Genomic DNA, 24,025 nt, shown 5'->3' on the forward strand with positions numbered 1-24,025 from the left:
CAAGTTCAGTTAGCAAAGAACAATTTGCTCAGTCAACTTTCAAATCAGAACTAATAAGTTAAATAAACTTTACTTCCAAAATGAAGTTAAATCAGGTAAGACCTGTGTGTTAATTTAACTTTCAAGTCAGAACCAAGAAGTCAAATCAACAACACCAGACGAAAAATGGCAAGTTATAATATCGACAAGTCATTAACAAGTCTTAACTTGAAAAATCAAGTTGAATCAGCTATCAACTACGTGTTCACTCAACTTTCAAATTAGATCCGATAAGTAAAATGAACTAAATGTTTTGACTTTAAATGTCAAGTTAGGATATCTACAAATCTTTTATTTTTTTTGAATTTTTACCCCCTTTTCGTGGTATCCAATTGTTAGTAGTTAATATCTTGTCTCATCACTACAACTCCCGTACGGGCTCCGGAGAGACGAAGGTCAAAAGCCATGCGTCCTCCGAAACACAACCCAACCAAGCCGCACTGCTTCTTAACACAGCGCGCATCCAACCCGGAGGCCAGCCACACCAATGTGTCGGAGGAAACACTGTGCACCTGGCGACCTGTGCCTAGCGCGCATTGTGCCCAGCCTGCCACATAAGTCACTAGTGCGCAATGAGACAAGGATATGTGTATGAAGGTTTGCTACGGACAAATCTAATGAATGTAATACATTAGTCATCAGTCGGTGTACCGGTGACGGTTTGATTGGATAATACTACTGGCCAGGGTCCCGTTATATTGGAAATAAGATAACTTCATTGAATGACTGTAGTACATTGAGTATTAAGTCGGCATACTAATACGAAGTTTGAAGGCCCTACGGGATTTAAAAGTGTTCTGGGACACACAGTTTGTACGGAATAATTTTACAGAGTGAATGAAAGTACATCAGATATTACAGTCGGGGCTGGTATCTTAGGGGAACCACAGTGCATATGTTGAATGTGTTGAGTGTGTTGAATGTGTTGAGAACTGAAGTGTATTCATTTTTGTTGACCTATAAGGCATTTATAGGCAGACTGATATATATATACAATGACTCCGGAGATAGAAAAAGTGTTGAAAACTTTGAAGTCTACCCTAGAAATAAATGGTGGTAAAGAGGGAAAGGAATGGAAGAGAGCAGAAAAACTATACAGAGAGTGGATAGGGGAAGGCAGTATTAACGCGCCCAACGGTCTCCCAGTCGACGGTGAACCCGGTAGAATATTTGAGTAAATCTAATGCCCAAAATGGAGATAGATAGAAGTATAGATGTAGAAAGATTAGAATTAATGATAAAGTTGATACATAAGGCATGCAGAGATAGTATAGGGAAGCAGCGGGTAGAGGGGATAGATACCGCTAGGGTGTGGTTGTCTGAAGCCAGAAAAAGAGAGGGAGAGAGAGAGCGGACAGACAGGAATCGAATAAGTATTGCAACTCTAGGGAAAGTCAGGAAAGATTTAACCGAACTAGGACAGGATTTAGCAAACTTGTTGAGAGTGGAAAACGGAGGGAGAGTTATGAAGGGGTAAACTTAAAGATGCCATGGAGAAGGCAAAACTAAAGGAGCGCAAAGGGTTGGCTATGCTGGAGAAACTTTTTGCCTACAACGCGGGAGACTCGGGTTAGTATCTCAGCCTTGGCACAGAGAGACTAAAATTCATCCTGTTTGTAATTCAAACACTGATATGTTTTGCCGGGAGAGATACGGTTATTTAGTTTGTTTACGATATAAACTGAACATTTTAATAGCTTGTTGAGGTTAAATTGAAAGACTAATCCATTCTAAATGATAGCGAGGCGCTTTCGATGTGATACGTTGTGTTGCCTAAATGATCTGCTGGAATAATGTATTGAGACGGGAGTCGTATTTAAATTACTGAATCGTAGAAGTGACAGTTACCTAAACCTGATGAATTCTAAAGAATAACGGAGCGATACGATAAAGTTGTGCTCATCAGAATGTTTTCATTTTTATAGATTGACTGTCATGCGATATAAATTTAGCGAGGTACATGGTGTTTAAAAAAAGTTGGAGTAGAGAAAGTTGGAAAGCTTGCGATAGATTTAAAGGTTTGGTTGTGGCTAACTAACGTTGTCATATCATTGAGTACTAACGTAAAACTGTCATAAATTACAATAATAACTGTGTCATAAAGTAGAATACACCATAACGGTACTCAAATTGATTTGACAGTTGTTCGGGTACAGCCGGTGGAGCTGATGTACAATATAGTTATTACGTTTTGTTTGTAGTAAACGTTTGGGTTAGAAGGGATTTCCATGTTTCCCAGCGAAAAAATATCTTAAAGGGATACACTCAGATATGGAATATTAGAAGTTTTGTTTTCTGAGTTTTCATAAATACGTACATTTTATTTTGTCTAATATAGTAAGACACACTTCTTTGAAGTGGTGGTAATATGGTGGTATGACTTATGACTTCTATCATAACTTTCCATTGTGGTCTGATCAGCCACATTGGAAAGCCATTTGGATGGCGAATCTAAGGTCATTGGTAAATACTGAGTTTAAGGTAATTTAATACAACAAGGCGGTGAAATTGATATTATAGTGTATTATAGTTTCTTAGATGAATACGGTGAGAAAATTAGTTAGGATATGTTAAAAAAAAGGTACACTCGTGTTAAGTATTTAGAACATATTTTAAGCCAACAGGGCAGGAAAAAAGATGAAGGTAGAAAAATAGTGATTTTATAAGCATTAAATTTAAGTATGAAAAGAAAAATGGTGCAGTTCTTAGGGATGGTAAATTACTGTAGATAATGGATCCCATTCTATGCAATATATATTAAATTATTGATGATACTGATTTTAAGGCTAACCCATGTTATTGTTAGATAAAATACAGCGGACTCCTGAAGGAGATATTTCATTAGTACAGAAAGCATATGATATGGTTAGCATTAGTTTTGGCCTCATTTGATCATAGTATAAAGTGGACGGGGATATATGACATCTGTGGGATTTTGTCTAGGACATCATTCCGATTCAAGAGCTCTGTTAAAATCTTCAAAACTGGGACATATGTATAGGTTCTCTTTAGAGCTTCATCAAGAACATACTCCACTGGCTCAATTACGGTAAAATTATTATTGTAAAAATATTTTCTCCTGTAGTTGGTACTAAGACCACCCTTTGATAGGGTGGCCAAAGGATTTGTAGTCTGAACTGTTATGGTTGTAATGAGAGAGTGCTCTAAAGTACAGTTATTCTGTACTAATACGGTTTGAATTGCCTTTTTGGTAAGTTCGCTGGAAGCTGAGACAATACTACGAAGTTCCTCAACTATTTCCTGGGTTGCTGCCTTGAAGACATGCAAAATAGTTTGCATTCGAAGAAACAATGATGCTAGTTTGTGTTTCAGTGACTCCTCTAAATCCTCATCACCTCCATTCTCGCAGTTTGATATGGAAACGTCAAGATCGGATATGTCCTTAGTTTCTGTATCGTCAATACTTGCACAAACATGTGCAGTGTGATTTGTTTTAAGGTCGACAATGTTCTGGCGTACTGAAACACTCACTATTCGCTGACATCCAGGGGAAGACGTATGCACTGCATCTCAACCAATAGAAGACAGGCAGATTTATAAACAGATCTCAGAACAGCCAGCAGATTTCAGCATTCTCACATCCGCATAGGAAAATTGCTCTAAGTCCAGTTCTGTTTTACTCACAGATATAATTCAAACTATCCAATAGTTTTCTATCCAATAGTAATAATAATATGCATATTGTACGAGCAGGAATTGAGTACGAGGCAGTTTAATTTGGGAACAAAATTATTACAAAGTGCAAACAGCACCCCCTATTGAGAAGAAGTTTTAAAAGGGTCAATCGGAGGCAATGGTCATGAGAACTGGACTTGAGATTACTGCTCCTAAAAATTGGTGACAAGATTCCTGAAAATGAGAAATATTGGGAAATTTTATTAGACTTGAAGGATATTGCTGATATTCTGGCTTCAACCCACTTTACTACTGAAACCTTGTTACCTCGAGTCAAAAATATCTGACCATAGGAACGTGTTGAAAGAGGAATTCTCAGACTACAAACTTTGTCCCAAACACCATTTTCTTGAGCGGGGCTCCGTGTCGGCAGCAAAGGGTACAGGCCAAATGGCAAAAGTGGTAATTGAAGCCAAGGGATTGCTTGATGGATCCTAGTTCGAGGCTAGCTCCAGGCTAACTTGTGCTTGCTTCGTGACAGAGACGTTAGACAGGAGTAGCCACTCTGATAGCAGCTAGCTAGCTGCGATGATCCGAGTAAAGGTTCAGAGCTTGCGGTAAGAATCCGGAGATGTGGTAGAGAAAAGCAGTCCGATATGCTCTGGGTAAATATCAAACTGTGCAGGCTGGCAGGAGTTGACCGGGCTGAGGCTGGCAGTCCGAGTTAACGGTGATGACCGCTAGCAGTCGCTAACTGAAGACTAGCTAGTAGCTAGTTAGCTGGCTAGCCTCTGAAGGGGATTCCGGTTCAAAAGTGTAAAAATAGCATATCCATAACACATTGGGTGAGGCAGGTTGCAGGAGAGTAATTTCAGTTCGTAGATGGAAAATGAGATTTAAAAATAATAAAAATATATACGAAGAAAAACGACATGTACAAGGGACGGGACAAGACAGTCAAAACAGACATCCCACTGCTACGCCATCTTGGATTTGTTTTGTTTTTAATACAGCTTCATACGGTCCACCACCTACCATTGGGTATTACTATTGGCCTTTTTTAACATTTGAATAATCCTCAGCATGCTTTGCAATTGCTAATATTTACAAATACATTTCTATTTAGTTCATTTAGCAGACGCTCTTATCACACCATAGTGCTTCTTCTGATAGCAATACAGGGTGAAAGGGGGCCACAAAATTGTGGACAGATGTCATTTTTTATAGAAAAGTATTTTGTATTTTGAAAATACTAATTATAGCTCTCGAAGGTATCTTGTTACAAAATACATTAGAGTGTAGTTCAGTCCATTGTAATAAAAAATTGCTAAATACTCAGGAGTAATTTAAATACATATTTAAATATATTTATTTATTTATTTACTCAGAAATAGTGCCCATCTCTGCTCCTGACCAGACATGGTCTGGTTATCAATAATCTATAGGAGTTATAAGGGAAGGATGAGAATAGCTATCTTGTGAACAAGTCATTTCCTATTGTATGTATAATTTAGCTGTGAAATAGGAAGGGATGAAGAGGAATTCACAGCCACCAATAAATCAGATGACAAAGGGGGGGCTTTATGGCTTTATGGCTAGGAGAGATGTAGAGAAGAGGAACACCTGGTAATCATCTTTATAAAGATCCCTTTGAAAGTGCTGATTCAGGAGCTGTGTATTCTGGTGTGGCAGTACTGGTGAGGCTCAGGATGCTGACAGGAGTTTGGGTGAAATACTAGCCTACATCTGTTCTTTCAGCCATGCAGGATTGAGGGCTCTAAATGTAATTGATTATAAGGTTTAATGGATCCCTTTTGCCACAGTTTGATTATCCAACAGGGCTCTCTTCAGAAATAAATAACACAAGCAGATTAGGGTTTAACCATTAATCTCCTCAGATGGTCCACTCCTCTATCACTCCCACACACACTGAAGTCCCCGTCACAAACGGCATGTGTGGTTTTAACGTCATTATCCTAGCCTATATAGACAAATAAATATCCTCCCATTATACTGTCATTTCAAAAAGGTTAGGAATGCCTCTCCATGACATCCTTATTGGTTGTTACTGTTGTGTCCATGCTGTAGCAATGGCCACAATGGCTCTATTGAAGAGATTGCTACCAATGAATCCATTTCAACATATCATATCTAAGCGAAAAATCCTTCCAAAGCAACCTCCCCCAAGCAGTAGTCAGCCACTTAATTATTTTTTATTGCTCCATGACAACTGACATCAGACAATCTGAGACATCTCCTACTGTACATATAATACATATTACACCTAATATACCACCCCCTGTGCAGTCCTTTCAATTGATGCATAGAAGGGCTTTGACCGTCTTGAATGGTCCTATCTCTGGTATACTACGGGAGGCATAGCCGCGGGATGTAGTTTGGGGGTGCTACTTCCCACAGCTAATATGGAATGTATGGGATTTGGCAAAATGTTTATGACTATGTTAAAAACACTGTCTAGTAACCCCTCTTTTATTTTTTATATTTCACCTTTATTTAACCAGGAAGGCTAGTTGAGAACAAGTTCTCATTTACAACTGCGACCTGGCCAAGATAAAGCATAGCAGTGTGAACAGACAACAACACAGAGTTACACATGGAGTAAACAATAAACAAGTCAATAACACAGTAGGGGAAAAAACAAAATGAGTCTATATACATTGTGTGCAAAAGGCATGAGGAGGTAGGCAATAAATAGGCCATAGGAGCGAATAATTACAATTTAGCAGATTAACACTGGAGTGATGAATCATCAGATGATCATGAGCAGGTAGAGATACTGGTGTGCAAATGAGCAGAAAAATAAATAAATAAAACAGTAAGGGGATGAGGTAGGTAAATTGGGTGGGTTGTTTACAGATGGACTATGTACAGCTGCAGCGATCGGTTAGCTGCTCAGATAGCAGATGTTTAAAGTTGGTGAGGGAAATAAAAGTCTCCACCTTCAGCGATTTTTGCAATTCGTTCCAGTCACAGGCAGCAGAGAACTGGAAGGACAGGCGGCCAAATGAGGTGTTGGCTTTTGGGATGATCAGTGAGATATACCTGCTGGAGCGCGTGCTACGGGTGGGTGTTGATATCGTGACCAGTGAACTGAGATAAGGCGGAGCTTTACCTAGCATGGACTTATAGATGACCTGGAGCCAATGACCTGGAGCCATCTGCGATGGTCTTGATGGGTCACCAATGCTCCTCACAGTTCGCCATCAAATGGGGAACTCGCCAAGGCTGTCCAGCGTCCAGCCTCCTATTTGCCCTATCACTGGAGACTTTAGCTAAAAAAAGCATGTCAATCCCAAGGTATAGGGCAAATATCAGTTAAGGACGGGCCACCAAATCTCATTATATGCATATGGCATATTATTGTACCTTGACAATGTACCACAATCCCTCCCTAATGTATTAAGTATATTCAGACAATTCAGCAGTATATCAAGTGTTAAGATCAACTTCACTAAATCATGCCTGCTCCCACTTAACAAAGCAATGTTAAATCTCAATATAGAATTGAAGATGCCAATTGTGACCCAATTTAAATATCTGGGCATTGACATTTTTCCCTCTCTAAATAAAATTGTTTTGGAGAACTACAAAATGTCACAACTGCAAATTTAGCAGATCTCGCCAGATGGTTTAAACGAACATTAACTTCATCAGGTCGAATTTTGATAGTCAAAATGAATGTCTTGCCAATTTCTTTGTTAGCATGCTTCCTTTGTCCTCGCCATTAGGGTACTGGGAAAAGATCCCAAGTTTAGTCTTGAATTTTATATGGAAAGGGAAACGTCACAGAATTAAAATGACTACACTCCAGCAACCCAAAGGTTTTGGGGGTCTAGGTTTACCCAACTTCAAGTTCTATGCTTTGTCTCTAGTGCTCTGCCCACATAACAAATGGTTTGATCAAGATAAATGTCTTCCTTGGTTGGAAACAGGAAAATATAGTGTCACCATTTACATTGAAAGATGTACTATTCTCTGCCTTAACTCCTATATTTTGCCGTAATAAGTTTGGACCAATCGTCGCCCATTCAATACAGACCTGGCAACAAATTGAAAAACTGGGTGATTGGGAAGTGCAATGGCATACCCAAACACCAATATTTAGGAATAACTCCCTACCTTTGGGAGCGAAACATACTTTTTTTTAAACAATGGTCTGAACAAGAAATTAAACTTTTGGACATAATGAATGATGAAGGTTTATTAACCTTTCATGACCTAAAAAATATGTATAATTTAACTCGTTCGTCATTTCGATTTTTTTTGTTGCAGTTAAGAGCCGCTATGCGACTTATAGAGTCAACCACTCCCATTCCATCCACTCACTGAGATGTTAGCCAGTCAAAACAGAAGTGGAGGTTTTATATCCAATCTATATTTTAAAAAACTGCTAGAAGCTCTCCGTAAACCAATAGGAATAGTTATGGTATGGAATCGAGATATTAAAGACTACAAAAAAAAACTGATTGTAAAAGACTCTAAAACAATATCCCAATGTCCTCCCAGAATTTGAATCATCAACTAATACACTACAAATTAATTCACAGATGTTATTTGACTCCGGAAACACTGCCAATTTGCTTCTATTCCAAATTGTCTGTTGTGTTCTCAATTCCCTATCTCCCCAATATATTATTGTTGAAGTATGACTCTTCACTGACTCTCATAGTACCACAGAAACGAGCATGGTTGTCTGGATTGACTGCGGCAAAAATAATGTTAGTGACCAGATGGAAGCCTCCACATAAACTCAGCATAACTCAAGAGGTACAAAACTTCCTTGACATTCATTCACTAGAGCTCTCCATAGCTCTTTTGAACAGCGCCAGGGAAACAATATTAGATACATTCAGTAGAGGAATCGAAAAGGTCAAAAGCTTATTATTAGTTCATGTAATGTAATCACGTTTGAACGTATCAATTGTATTTTTTATATCTGTAGCGAATATCGATGTATTCAGGCTGATTCTATTCATGTGTGCCTTGGTCCCACAAACAATTATACAAACATAAGATGAGTTGCCCATGATGTTTTGTTTCATGCATAGATATGTCCACAACATGAGCCAGTGGGGGGAGAGAGGGAGGGAGGTGGGAATAGGAATGGGTCACACCTACTGAGAACGGGGGAAGGAGAGAGGAGATGGGACAGACAGGACAAATATTTAAAAAAATATTAATCTACTGTTTTTTGTTTCTTTATATATGTACTATTTGAATATTATTGCCTGTCTGATCTGAACCCCTCACAAAAAAATAAAAAATAAATAAAAGTTGGCCACAAAAAAAATGAAGGGATGGAGGGTCACAGCCATCAACAAATCAGATGACAAAGGGGAGGCTTTATGGCGAGGAGAGTTACAGAGGAGAGGAACACCTGGTAATCATCTTTATAAAGATCCCTTTGAAAGTGCTGATTCAGGAGCTGTGTATTCTGGTGTGGCAGTACTGGTGAGGCTCAGGATGCTGACAGGAGTTTGGGTGAAATACTAGCCTACATCTGTTCTTTCAGCCATGCAGGATTGAGGGCACTAAATGTAATTGATTACAAGGGGTAATGGATCCATTTTGCCACAGTTTGATTATCCAACAGGGCTCTCTTCAGAAATAAATAACACAAGCAGATTAGGGTTTAACCATTAATCTCCTCAGATGGGCCACTCCTCTATCACTCCCACACACACTGAAGTCCCCGTCACAGACGGCATGTGTGGTTTTAATGTCATTATCCTAGCCTATATAGACAAATAAATATCCTCCCATTATACTGTCATTTCAAAAAGGTTAGGAATGCCTCTCCATGACATCCTTATTGGTTGTTACTGTTGTGTCCATGCTGTAGCAATGGCCACAATGGCTCTATTGAAGAGATTGCTACCAATGAATCCATTTCAACATATCAAGCGAAAAATTCTTCCAGTTAATGCCAAACCTGAGACTTTCCCCTCCTCCTCGTCCAGATTCAGACAGAAATGACATTAGTATTCTGAAGCGGCCTCCCCCTAGCAGTAGCTGGTGCCAGCCACTTTATTTGTCATTTATTGCTCCATGACAACTGAAGTAACTGAACCTCTACCCAATGGAACATCTCTGCCAGCCTGGTGGCCTTTTTCCTCATTGTGGCCGAGGCAGTGTTGAGAGGACCTTGGTGGAAATAAGGGCACAAATACAATTTTGTGGGGAAATTAGTTGGTTAGTAGGAACCCTGGCCACTAAGCCTTCTGAGCTGTTTATTGTATGCACTCCCATGAAGGCTGGCTGAGCCTAGGGGGAGATAGGAGAAGGGGGAGGAAAGAAAGAAAGAGGAGAGAAGAGGAGAAGGGGGAGGAAAGAAATAGGAGAGAAGAGAAGAGAAGAAAGCGGAGGGAAGAAGAGAGGGTGGTTTTTCCTCACTAAAAACTACATCAGACCCCCGTTGAGGACAGATGTACAAATGCTATACGAGCATTCATGTTGTCAAAATAACCAAGCCAATGCAATACAAGTAAATTCAAGCGAATGAAATTTTCCAAAACAACTAAAAGAGTGCTAAAAAACACATTGCAGGTTTGTATTCAGATGCTCATTCATTGCAGTCTTGTTTGAGAGGCATCAGTGACATGGGGGTCCAAATATCAGTGCAAGTGCTTTTGAAGTGTGTAAAAAAATATGGAAAACAAATGTAGCCTTCTATGTCAGGCTCGCACAAACACAATCCAATGTCAAAAAGCACCGTGTTTTCTCAGATTTCAGCCTGTTTGAACTCCCTCTGCTTGTCTGACACATAATATTTGTGAGCCCCAGTGTAGGACATGAACTCAGCATCTCTCCAGAGCCAGCTACAGGCCCCTGTTTGTAGAGCTGCTCTCTGGGTCCTGTCTGCTGATTCACAAGGCATGACCTTCAGAGGGACTGGGCCACAGCGCAATGTCTGTGTCACCAGCAAATGATTAATGAGAGGCAGAGATAGGAAGGTGAGAGGGAGAGAGCGAGATAGAGAAAGAGCGGGAGGAAGGTGAGAAAGAGAGAGAGAGGGATAGGAGAGAGGGGGGGGGGGAGTGAGAGAGAGAGCTATAACTCAGTTGGTCTAAAACCAGGCAGGTTGTCAGTGCCCTTAAATCTTGACACTACCTCACCAATATTTACCTCCCCATCTTTCCTCCATACTATGTACTGCAAGCTTCAGATTTAGACCCTCAGATTTCTGTAATGGCTGTATAATGGGTGCTAGCTGATGAGTATTCAGTGATGCATACACATAATTCTGTAATAAAACAGGCCTACAACTAGTCTGTGAGAAATGGGGTTTTATCAACATATGTTTGAGGTGCTTTAATTCAGCTATGGTCAACCTGACGTCTCCAACTACAGTTTGTTTTGATCAAAAGAGTTGAGAACAAGGTTGCCATGAGCAGTGTGAGTGTGATGAAATCAATTGAACCTTTGATGGCGGTATACCCAAAAAGTCAAAAGTCCCTCCATCAATCAGCCTCATGGTATCTGACAGCTTTTTGAGCAGCATATTGTTTCTAACTTCTCCCAAAGCAATTGTGTATAAGCTTCAAGGCTACCCCCTGTCTCATGAGCCATTACCCATCTTCATCTCACCTCAGACACTGCTAATTTGGCATGTCTAGACAACCTTGACATCAATCACTGGATAACGACCAATTAACCTTTTAGCCTGGGCTCTCACAGGGCTCCATTACATATCTGGGTTGGCAGCTCTGCCAATTTGCTACAATACACTTCAATCAAATAGTTTCTAAGAATATCAAAACAATGCCCACTCAACATATGTTCAAGGATTGGCCTTCAATTGTGAATGAAACCAGACTCAATGTTAAGATGACACAATAAAGACTTTTCTATATGCAGAGCCTTGATTCAATACACAACCATACATATAATGTGTCAAATTCAGTTAATTCTCTAAGCATGCACACACACACACACACACCAGTTTGTGTCTTGCTCATCATATTCTTGGTCGTTAGTACACAGATGGTCACATTGTGTTTTATAACGCCTGTTTATTTGGGTACAAATGCATTTATTTAAACAACGTAACTTCTTCTGTCACTCATGTAAACACTGGATAGTACCATTCTCTTGCTAAGCATGCCCTCCAGCATACTTTCTGGACGTTGGGCTTCAATCACTACAGAAAGAGATTGACTGAGATCGAGAAGAATTGCCATAAACGGGAGGATTCAATAATGTCAAACATGCATGGGGAGGGAGATTGATACACAATCCTGACCTCCAGTTGATGAAATGCTTCTGTTCTCCGGTCAAAGGATAATCTCACCCACTGATTTATCTGTGATGAGAATGTTTTACAGAACATTGATCTCTCTCCCTTTCCTCCCAATCCACTTCCATCCGCTCACTCTCTCTGTCACACAAAATGTAATGTAACAACAAAACAAAATGGAGCACATGACAACGACATGGATGCAGAGCAGAACAGCAATAATCTCACATTTAAAATGTCAGCACCACTGATATGGACAAAACCGTATCAAACTAAATCATAATGGATCTGATTATGATTCTTCCATTGAAAAAGAGTTGGAAATATCATGTTTTCCATTGCCAAAAGTTCCATCTATTGATATTCTATAGGCTACAAGAAGCTGTAGCAGAGATGATAAATGAGGTAAGAATGGTATAAAACCATGGGAACCTGTAAACAATTATCAGTCAAATATATTTCCATTCAGAAAATGGAGGGAAAATTGATCAGTATAAAGGACTGGGTCATGGCATCTCCATTCTGATTAAAAGATTAATCTGAATAGTGGTATCATGAACTAGCCATTGAGTGCTGTTGAGGAATATTAGGAGGATGCTGTCCACCTGTTTAACCCAGGAGATTACTCTATGTCTGATTCAGCCATACTCATACTCTAATCTAAATTCTATAAATCAAATCAACCTATACAGAAACTCTTTCCTTGATTTCAAAGAAAGGGAGTGATACTTGAAACATAAACAGACCAGGGGAGCCATAGAGGAAGGAGAGATTCTGTGCTTTACTATATCATTACATCTCCCTCTCTACTGAATGACTCACAGACATGCAGCCTGGTCTCATAGACTAGATGTAACATAGTAAATATGGGCCACTCAAATTAGTATGATATGTTACGTTTGATATGGTTACATACATAGAAGGTTACTTAAGCCAAAAATGAAAGGAGGGTGGTTGGTCAGGGTGGATAAGTAGCCGTATAACACAAACGTCTAGCAACCCAAAGGTTGTGTGTTTGAACCTCATCACGGACAATTTTAGCTAATTAACAACTTAATACTTTTTAGCTACTTTAATTAGCATGTTAGCTAACCCTTCCCCTCAACCTAACCTTAACTCTTTTAGCTAACCCTTCCTCTAACCCTAACCCTAACCTTAACCCTTTAACCTATCCCTTAGCCCTAACCTTAACCATAAACCCTAGCCTAGCTAATGTTAGCCAGCTATTCAGATTTGTAACATTTTGTACATTTTGCAAATTTGTAACATTGTGTACGTTTTTCAAATTGGTAACATATCATATGAAATGGATCATGGACATCCACAAATGAATACATACCATACGAAACGTAACATATCATACTAAATGGTGTGTCTCGGATTTACAGTACCAGTCAAAAGTTTGGACACACCTACTCATTGAAGGGTTTTTCTTTATTTTTACTATTTTCTACATTCTAGAATAATAGTTAAGACATCAACACAATGAAACAACACATGGAATCATGTAGTAAGCAAAAAAGTCAATATTTTATATTTGAGATTCTTCAAAGTAGCCACCCTTTGCCTTGATGACAGCTTTGCACACTCTTGGCATCTATATTTTGATTTGTTTAACACTTTTTAGGTTACTACATGATTCCATATGTGTTACTTCCTATTTTTGATGTCTACACAATGTAGAAAATAGTACAAAATAAACACCCTTGAATGAGTAGATGTGGCTAAACTTTGTACTGGTACTGTACATACAGAATAATACAAAATTCTCTGAGACTAGGTTGTAACATGAGAGCACAGCTTGAAAACACAAACTAACAGCTTTTACATTACAAAGCAAGAGGGAGGGCAAAATGAGATTGTAGAGACAAGAAAGTAGGGCTATTGGGGCGTGAAATGTTTCCAACTGAAACTGGAATGTGACCATAAATGTAATTCAAGTGTTAATTGTCTCATATTCAGAGAACATGTTTAAGCTTGCTCTGCATTCTGATGTTTGGCATAAAAGAGAACTACAGAAATCCTATTACATTTCCAACTGCTCTGGCTGCCCATTGAGGAGGAGAGGACAAGGGATAATAGAGATGAGGAAAACCTCTGCTCTATTCATCTGCAAGGCTATTAGTTATTCTGCCAACAGAAGCCAGATTAAGTATTCCATTTAGTGCTCTCATATACCACATTAGAAAAATCCAAGCCAGGACAGCCCAATTTTTTGGGGGGGGGGGGGATCTCAGATTGTTCTGGAAATTGTCACATAGATACTTCATTGGGAGGACTGACCAGGTAAAAGCTATGATCCCTTTTTTGTGTCACCTGTTAAATCCACTTCAATCAGTGTAAATGAAGGGGAGGAGACAGGTTAAAGAAGGATTTTTAAGCCTTGAGACATGGATTGTGTATGTGTGCCATTCAGAGTGTGAATGGGAAAGACAAAAAATGGAAGTGCCTTTGAACGGGGTATGTTAGTAGGTGCCAGGCACACCGGTTTGAAAATATTTTTTCCAAGCAACATGTCTAGAAATGAACAAAATCAAAAGGAGTACATTGAGATAATATAATATCTTAAAGCACACTGTAAGGAGTATAATGACACCAAGATGTTGTCTGTATCATGTGCGGTTCACGGATCATAGGATTTTACAGGATGCAAGGGTACTTTTGAAATATGAATATAAATATTTTTGATGTTGAATAAATTAATGTAACATTTTGTGAGCATAAATATACCAAGATGTTGTTTGTATCAGGTATGGTTCACGGACAATAGGGTCTTACAGGAGGCATGTATAGTCTAAAAAGGGCCTAAAATGACAACTTTCATCTTGCTTGGTTACCCAAACTTTTTTTGTATAACACCCCTTGTCACCACAAATGACTTCAATGATGGCAGTCTCAGACTAAAGTATGCAGCGAACGATAGAGCAGCAGAAGGATTTTAATGTGAGTCGTCAGGCTAACTTATTTTTTTATTTTATTTAACCATAATTTAACTAGGCAAGCCAGTTAAGAACAGATTCTTAACGTTCATCATGATTTTCTAAAAACAAATTGTGACACAAATGTAAAAAGCATGTCAAACATCCTCCCTCCCTATTATTAAGTTTCTATGTGAGAACTGCCATGACAATTTCAGATACCCAAAATATTTCTGGGCTGTCCTGGTTTGGAATCGCCTCATTCTCATATAAGAGCAAGATAGACAGACTGCCTCAATTCTTCTCATCTCAGCTTTCTCCTGCAGACTGTGGTTGAGAAATGTTCTGCAGAGGACGTCCTCCTGACTAGAAACTGTTCTGCACCTGTGCAATTAATAATGGATGACATTACTGAGAACATGCATCTAAAATACATTTGTGCTTTCGCCTTCGGTATGTTATGTGGGATTTGAGATACTTGAGGAGGAAATGAAGAAAAACATACTGTAACGAGGCAAAGCACTGGTAAGTGGTGCTAAAATATTATAGGAAATAGAAACTACCTTCTATAATATTGTTGCAATTCATGAGCAACCTTTCTACACTCCAATGTGTATGGGCTTTTTGGCTACCAAAGGGAACACTGAGTCAGAGAGTAAGGTGCAGACTTAAGTGGCCCTACTATATCTCCCCAAACAAAGCATGCCCTGTTAATCATTATCTACCATTCTGCCAAAAGCCAACAAGCACCAATACAGGGAAAGACAGATACATGGCATCAGGGAAAGACAGATACATGGCATCAGGGAAAGAGAGGGCACACGCAAAAGTGCCTAATTAAGCATGTGCAAATCAATAAGAATTTCTGTGCGACTTCCTCCCTCAACTCCTTAGCATCTGTCTGTGGGCCTGAGAAATGGTCATGTAAAAATAAGCTATGCAGTATGAATTTCCATCTTCAGTAGTCAAAATATGAATGCCATTGCTTTACTTTTGATAAGTATTATTTCAATGTATGGTATACTGTAACTCTGCAGTTGTAAGGTAAAATGTGCGAAATAGACTGGCTTAATCTGATTAGATGCCTTGTAATTAAGGGGGCCAGAGGGCCATAATATCAGTTCACATTATTATTATGCTGAATTTGTAAAGCTTAACAGTATGAGATCTACTGGGGTACCCTATGTCAGATTTTTTTATCTGGTTGCGCTATTACGCAATGTCCCCTCTCTTTTCAATAATTATTTTGTCTGGGAAACAAATCAATGAACTGATGACCATAAATCCGCTTAATCTTTATCAAATGAGGCTTTGAGAGACATCAGAGGAAACACAGGTGGTTGGCTAAAATAGTGGTGATATGTTAAAGGGTAAAAGTAGTGAAGGGAAAACCTTCTTTCAACTTTCCTTCTCCTCACTACTCTACTTATCCCTTCTACCTCTACCTCAGTGGTTTCCAACCTTTTTCAAAACTGAATTTTGCTCTGCCCGGAGTACCCCTGAAGAACCCCTCATGTGCATTTTACCAGTAGGCCTATGGTCTCATGAGTCTTCTCAAGTACCCCCTGTAGTACCCCAGGTTGGGAAACACTGCTTTACAGTATACATTCCTTTGTTACTCAGTTCTAAACCACTCAGTGTAGCTCGCTACACAGCCTCTCACTCAGTCTCAGATCTCCAATGCATACTTCCAATTTTCTGTTTATAAAATCAAGGTCTTTCTTACTGTAAGAAAACAGCCTGATTGCAGGTTTACAACATCAAGGGCATCTGCTTACTGTGGTACTACATTGTCAACAAAAACCTGCCTGGTTTTGCACCTCTTTGGCTAGAACCAGAAACATCTAATGAAAGAGGCATAGAGAGAGAGAGAGAGGCCATGTTTGAGATAATACTGTATATCGAACTTATCTCAATAGAAATAGAGTGTTTTCTACTGAGGATCTCCTGTACTTGATCATTCAATATCTTTACTGAGCTTTAATGTCATGTAATATACCAGCCATTACACCCGAGAGGTGATAAAGGTATAGCCTCTGTCAATTTATCACAATCAAGATAGTAAGTAAGAGAGTGAGAGAGTTAAAATAAGACAATAGTGACATTTTACCACATACTGTATAAAGCCATCAGCAAGGTATGCTGTTGTAGCGAATATACACGATAGTTAAAGACTCACTGCACAGTGACTTGATATGGTACGTAAAAATAAAAAAACATTCTATTTTGCCTACAGTAAGATATACATATTCAAACAGGAGTGCAGGAAAGCTCAAGCTTCACTCTCTCTTAATCAATTCATGATACTTATTTTTTGACTGAAAGAGGCATACTGTACTTTACAACATGACCTGGGTTTACAAATGGATCTGAACTAGCCTGGCATGTTATGACTCAAGTCATGATGCATTGACTCATATTTCCTATCCAACAAACAAACAGCAAAAGGATAATGCAAAATATATTTTTATCCCCAAAATCACTGAGAAATTTACCTCTGGTGCCCCGCAGTGGAAATGGATCATACCTCACATTCTCTGGAGCCTGAGATTGTGTATGTGTAGGGTCCAGTCCCATTAACCAGCACATCCATAGTTGCAGAGTTTGCAGGTTTGTAGTCCACATAATACTCTTGCAGAGGTGAGCTGAGAGTGCTTTCTGTTTCCCGCACATTTTTTCGCCGCTTTTTGACCATGGAGCGCTGCTGGAGCTGCTTAATGCTGTTGGGGTAGCGCTTCCAGGACACATAAATAACCAGGAGAATTATAGCCACCGACAGGAAAAGTGCCACACAGCCAGCAATAATTTTATGGAGAGACACATACTCAAAGTCCTGCTCTGGGGTGGTAGGGGAGACCCCTGAAGGAGACGGAATGGTCGTAGCACTGCGAGTCAACTCCTCCTCAACCCTGAGCAACGTGGGAAGGGGCAGGAGCTCAGGCTGAGATGGGATGTTGAGGGAGGCTGTGGTTGAGACAAAAGGGGTGGTGGGAGTGACCTTACAGATACTAAATGTCTCTACTGCATCGATCACTTTCTCTCCCTGGGCCTCCTTAGGCCCAGCACAAATCATAGTGGTCTCCTTGTTCCCCTTGAAGTTCCTCAACCAGGCCACTAAGGGGCAGATGGTAGGGCTACAGTACCACACATTACCAGCGAGGCTGATGGTGGTGAGGGAGATCCAGCTATCCACTGTCTCCTGGGACATGTTGCTAAGCTTATTGGAGTCCAGGTTCAGGGTCTGTAGGTTGGGTAGACATTGGTACGTACTGGCATCCACAACTTGCAGTTCATTTCCAGAAAGATCCAGTTTTTGCAAGGACGTCCACATCCAGGTTAGACCCTGGTTTATTGACTTAATTCGGTTCCATTGCAAATAGAGTGACCGCAGGTTGGTGAGGCGGGGAAAGTGAGAGAAGTTGATCTTTGAGAATTGATTGTGTTCCAAATGAAGCTCGTTCAACTTGAGCAGTCCAGCAAAAGCATTTCGAGTCAGGCTTCGCAATCGATTGTAGCCAAGATCGAGGAACTCCAAATTGCGCAAATCCTGAAAAACACGCATTGGGACCGTTTTCAGGGAGTTGGACCGCAAGTGGAGACTAAGCAACTTCCGCATATCCTGAAATTGACTGGGCTGGAGGGCCTGCAGCTTGTTGTAAGAAAGGTCAAGATTGCGTAAGTTAGGGACAGTATGGAAAGTGTTGTTTTGTAGCTGTGTGATCTTGTTAGAGCTGAGAATCAACTCCTTGAGCCTCCGTACCCCATGGAAGGCTTGGCTGTCCACTGTATTAATGTAGTTGTGGTCGAGATAAAGCCAAACAAGCTGACTGAGGCCTGAGAACTGACTAGCTCTGAGATTCACTAAACTGTTGTAACGCAGAGAGAGGCCCTGGCATCCCACAGACACATTGTTTGGCACATCCCGGAAGGCATTGGACTCACAGTATACTATTTTCCCATCACATCTACAGCTTTGAGGACAGGTTCGCTCACGAACACTGATTGGAGACGCTAGCAGCCAGCCCTGCACCAACAATGGGATCATGAGCCATCTACGTCGCATCAGGGATCCTGCAGACACGGGGAAAAAAGATAAGGACACTCAAAAGGTGTATATGTTTGTCAGTATCTGTTAAAATGATCATGCTGAGAATAAACATGTTGACACTATGAATGAAGTGGGAGGGAAAATAGTATCTACTTTTCTGCACTATTTTCTTAAACAAGCTTTATCAACTTGTTTTAGGGGACCAGCAGGCTATAGTCCTTCCCGCTTCTAGAACCGCTTACATTCAAACTAGCACTTGAGATAAGAATAAATCGGTTTCATCCCAGGGACCAGCGCCTATCCACGGTCAGAGGTTGAGAAACACTGATCTGAATGAAAGCACCGTACCTAGGGGTTGTTTAGGGGAATAGTGGAGAGTGGTTGTGGTACTGTGTGCTAAAACATCTAACTTACACTGAACAAAAATATAAATGCAACATGTACAGTGTTGGTCCCATGTTTCATGAGCTGAAATAAAAGATCCCAGAAATATTCCATACTCACAAAAAGCTTATTTCTCTCAAATCTTCTGAACAAATTTGTTAACATCCCTGTTAGTGAGCGTTTCTCCTTTGGCAAGATAATCCATCCACCTGACAGGTGTGGCATATCAAGAAGCTGATTAAACAGCATGATCATTACACAGGTGCACCTTGCGCTGAGGGCAGTTAAAGGCAACTCTAAAAACAATGCCACAGATCTCTCAAGTTTTGAGGGAGTGTTCAATTGGCATGCTGACTGCAGGAATGTCCACCAGAGCTGTTGTCAAAGAATTTAATGTTAACGTCTCTACCATAAGCTGCTTCCAACCTGCTTCAGAGAATTTTGCAGTACGTCCAACCGGCCTCACAACCGCAGACCACGTGTATGGTGTCAAGTGGGTGAGCGGTTTGCTGATGTCAACGTTGTGAACAGAGTGCCCCATGGTGACGGTGGGGTTATGGTATGGGCAGGAATAAACTAGGGACAGAGAACACAATTGCATTTATCGATGGCAATTTGAATGTACAGAGATACCGTGACAAGATCCTGAGGCCCATTGTCGTGCCATTCATCCGCCACATCACCTCATGTTTCAGCATGATGATGCACAACCCCATGTCGTAAGGATCTGTACACAATTCCTGGAAGCTGAAAATGTCCCAATTCTGGCCTGCATACTTTCCAGACATGTCACCCATTGAGCAAGTTTGGGATGCTCTGGATAGACGGGTACGACAGCATGTTCCAGTTCCCGCCAATGTCTGACAACTTCACACAGCCATTGAAGTGGAGTGGGACAACATTCCACATGCCACAATCAACAGCCTGATCAACTCGATGCGAAGGATTTGTCGCGCTTCATGAGGCAAATGGTGGTCACACCAGATACTGACTGGTTTTCTGATCCACGCCCCTACCTATTTAAAAAGGTATCTGTGACCAACAGATGCATATCTGTATTTCCAGTCATGTGAAATCCATAAATTGGGGCCTAATGAATTTATTTAAATTGACTGATTTCCTTATATGAACTGTAACTCAGTAAAATCTTTGAAATTGCTGCATGTTGAGTTTTTATTTTTGTTCAGTATAAATACAAAAGCTGCATGCTGCAAGTGTTCAGCTGCTGGTGTGCTTTTATAGATTAATTATCAATCACATCCATCAATGTTGTATTCCTGTGGGTGATATTGAGAGTAATGTGAGGTAATATTGAAGGTTAGTAGTTCAAGAGGTATAGCAGCTATAAAGGAATCATGCGCTTTAATTTTTTTGGAATGAACTACTATTAAAAGAATGGCCAAGCAGTAATATTTGTAAATTAAAAGAATTGATGGGGATTTGTAATTTGAGAAAATATATTAGTGACCCATGCATGTGAGCTCAAGCCACAAGAAGTCTATGTGGCATAAAAGCTGTTATAAAAGTTGTTAACTTCCATCTCACATGTCATAATACTTTCATTGCAGTAATTGGACATTTAGTGGAGTACTATATCATGGGGCAAGAGAGGTATCTGGAAAACAATTGGCCAGCCCAGTTGTGGGACTGAGAACAATGTATGCATAAATGCAAATAGAGACTGAGACAGAAAAAGACTAAAGAGTCAGTGGTAGGCTCGGCTATGTTTCTGGTTGGCAATTATACAGAAAAATCCATAAGAATCAGCACATGATTCCCTTGCCCTGTTCATTTCTCTGTCTCTATGTAACACATTGCCCTGGGAAAAAAATATTTCCACAACGTTCCCTTAATAGTCTAATTTGGTCATGAACTAACGTTTTCATAGAAATGTTCCTGTGATGTGCAAGGAATGTTTCCAAGAGACCATTCCCTTAATGTCAAATATAACTTACCCAGAATGTGGTTACCACGTTCTCATAACATAAGATATTCATGTTCTAGACAAGTTTCATGGGAACGTTGCAAAAACATTTTGTGTCCAGTTTTCTGAGGGTTAGGAGACTATTCCATCAATATCCCACTAAACATATACAGAACACGGTTGCCATGTTCTCAGAACATAAGACATGAATGTTCTAGACAAGTTTCATGGGAATGTTGCAAAAATGTGTCCAAAAAAGATCATTACACATCATGTCATGTTACCAAGCTCATCAAGGCCCTGATTGGTGAACCACTCATGGTTCTTTGTCTCTTGGCAAGGTTAGGGATACTCACACACAATGCTTTTAAGATACAGTTTTTTCAATTTACATCTTTGACACACATGACAACATTGTGCGTGTTCAATTCATGCGAAATTATTATTCAACATGTCCTCACCTGGAATTTGAACTCACAACCTCTTGGTTCACATTACTTTGATCTTCCTGAATCCTGCTATACCACCATGTCTGTGTAAGGTACTGTATAAATTAATCTGATTATTCTCACTTCAATTAATTTATTTACTTATTTCAGCTATTTAAGAGCTTTCTATATAGTTGTCTGATGTCGGTGAGGCATGTTAACCTGTTTTAATGATACTCATGAATCACTATGATCGATAAAATATTTTCTTGAGTGTAATTTTAACAGAGCTGAGATTGACTCAGCACATTCACCCTATTGCTTACACCTATCAAGTTGTTTCAGATACACACAAGTGCATATGGGAGGAGGGGTTAGGCCAGCGGTTCCCAAACTAGGGGTCGCGATCCCATGTGGGGTTACCTGATATTAAAATGGGATTGCGGGAGCATTTCCAAAATCCTGGTTAAAAATCTTTACTTTAAAAAAAATAATATTGTCTTTGTCTCTCAAAATCACTGTAATGTGGTTAACCATAAAAATTTTAATTATTCAAATCTGGATGCTTTTCCTTCACTCTGCGGTCCAACTCATCCCAACCCATCTCAATTAGGTTGAGGTCGGGTGATTGTGGAGGCCAGGGCGGCAGTTAGCCTAGTGGTTAGAGCGTTGGGCCAGTAACCGAATCCCTGAGCTGACAAGGTAAAAATCTGTCGTTCTGCCCCTGAACAAGGCAGTTAACCCACTGTTCATAGGCTGTCATTGTAAATAACAATTTGTTCTTAACTGACTTGCCTAGTAAGTTAAAACTCAAACAGAGAATGCCCTTAGTTTGTGGGAAAAGGCTGCACTTCAATCATTTGGTGAATGACTAAGCTATGAAACCACGCACTATTACAGAGACTTTGATATTATCAGCTGCAATTGATATGATGAAAACAATGTATGGGGAGGTAGAGGCACAGGAACTCACATCAAAACCTTTGTCAGATAACCCTGGGAAACTAAGAATTGATGCTATAGCTAGTAATCAAAAGGAAAACGACTCAAAAACTCTATCACGGAATGGCTGGCAGTCCTCTGCACTCTAGTTATGTCTCCCTCTGCCATATGGACGCATTGTATGTTACACCCACTTAGCTATAATGGATACACCGAGAGCAACTGGTGGAAAAAGAGCTGAGTGCAAAACTATGAGATATTCAGAACGTAATTTTGATTGTAAACTACATTGCACACGCCTGTTCGCAAAACTATGTGGAGATATGGGATCAGATGTTCTATTTTCACACCGAGAGGAAATATTGGAAATTGGAAATTGTTGGAAATATTTTTCGAATTGAGAGAGGAACTGTTGTCATCTGCAACGGATGCAAAAAACAGCCTGTGTAGACTCTTTGTAGACTTTCTGTGTAATAAAAAGAAATGTGTCTCCTTGCCTAGGTAACAGACATATTTGGGAACTGAACCAAACTGAACCAAAGCATGCAGGGGAAATACCAACAAATTCAACAGATGAGTGACCGATTCAGCTAAATCCACCTGACTGTGATCCTGGCTCAGTTGACATGCCGGTAAGTGAAATCGAACAGCTGATCGAGCTGTCATGTGACCGAATGCTGCAGACAACCCATTCACGGGTCACTACGGAAGAGCTTTGGTTCCTGACTCAGAGAATACTGTGCCGTCTCCCTCCAAGCATTAAAACTTATGGTATGCTCATTCAGTGCTCTCGTCTGCATAAAAAATAAATAAAGATCCAGGTTGAATATCGACCACGCCTCCTGACTTTGAGAAGCTCCGACGCAACATGCATCAAGCACACCCTTCTCATTAGTGGTGGTAAGATAAGATAAATATGTCAGACTAATTTGCAATTGACTGTCATAGCCCCACATTAAAAGTATATGATGGTGAGTTGAGAATACAATCAGAAATACTGTTTTGCAATTGACTGCGATAGACCCAATTAAAAAAGTAAACATTGGCTGTTAATAACATGGTTGGGGTCGCGAGAATTTTCAGATATCAAAATATCGTTTGCGAACCTCTGCATTAGGGATTCCTCTGGACAGGGCCTAAGTATACTGGCCCAATAAGCACATGCACTAGAGATATCCCTTATTGGGAGAGTGGTTAGGGAGCTCGTCATTGGTGCTGATAGCCTGGGTTTGAGATCCGGTAGGGGAATCATCTTAATGTCACATTCTTAGCAATTTATATTAATGTCATTATTTGGCAACAGTTACAACACACTTATCTGATCTATTTCAAATGAGTGTCTCATTGAAAGATTTGAATCTGTAGGATTACCCCTTGAGCATGAATTATGACCACATTTCCACTACCATTCATGAATTATCAATATTTATTAATTCTATATAGCTGAGC

The 24,025-nt window shown here is 40.0% G+C and overlaps 1 protein-coding gene across 2 annotated transcripts in view; it reads right to left on the reverse strand.

The window, feature by feature from the left end:
- LOC129853521 (leucine-rich repeat transmembrane neuronal protein 4-like) overlaps positions 1-24,025 on the reverse strand; it is a 58,852-nt gene that overhangs the window by 29,947 nt on the left and 4,880 nt on the right. Inside the window, exon 2 of one of the 2 annotated variants that reach the window (XM_055919651.1) lies at positions 17,378-18,921. In XM_055919651.1, coding sequence (XP_055775626.1) covers positions 17,378-18,921 — 1,544 coding nt within the window. Of the gene's footprint in view, positions 1-17,345; positions 18,922-24,025 lie in introns of both variants that reach the window. The other variant, XM_055919652.1, reaches the window with a different exon arrangement.

The sequence above is a fragment of the Salvelinus fontinalis genome, chromosome 4 (assembly GCF_029448725.1).
Source record: "Salvelinus fontinalis isolate EN_2023a chromosome 4, ASM2944872v1, whole genome shotgun sequence".
NCBI classification, from domain to species: domain Eukaryota; kingdom Metazoa; phylum Chordata; class Actinopteri; order Salmoniformes; family Salmonidae; genus Salvelinus; species Salvelinus fontinalis.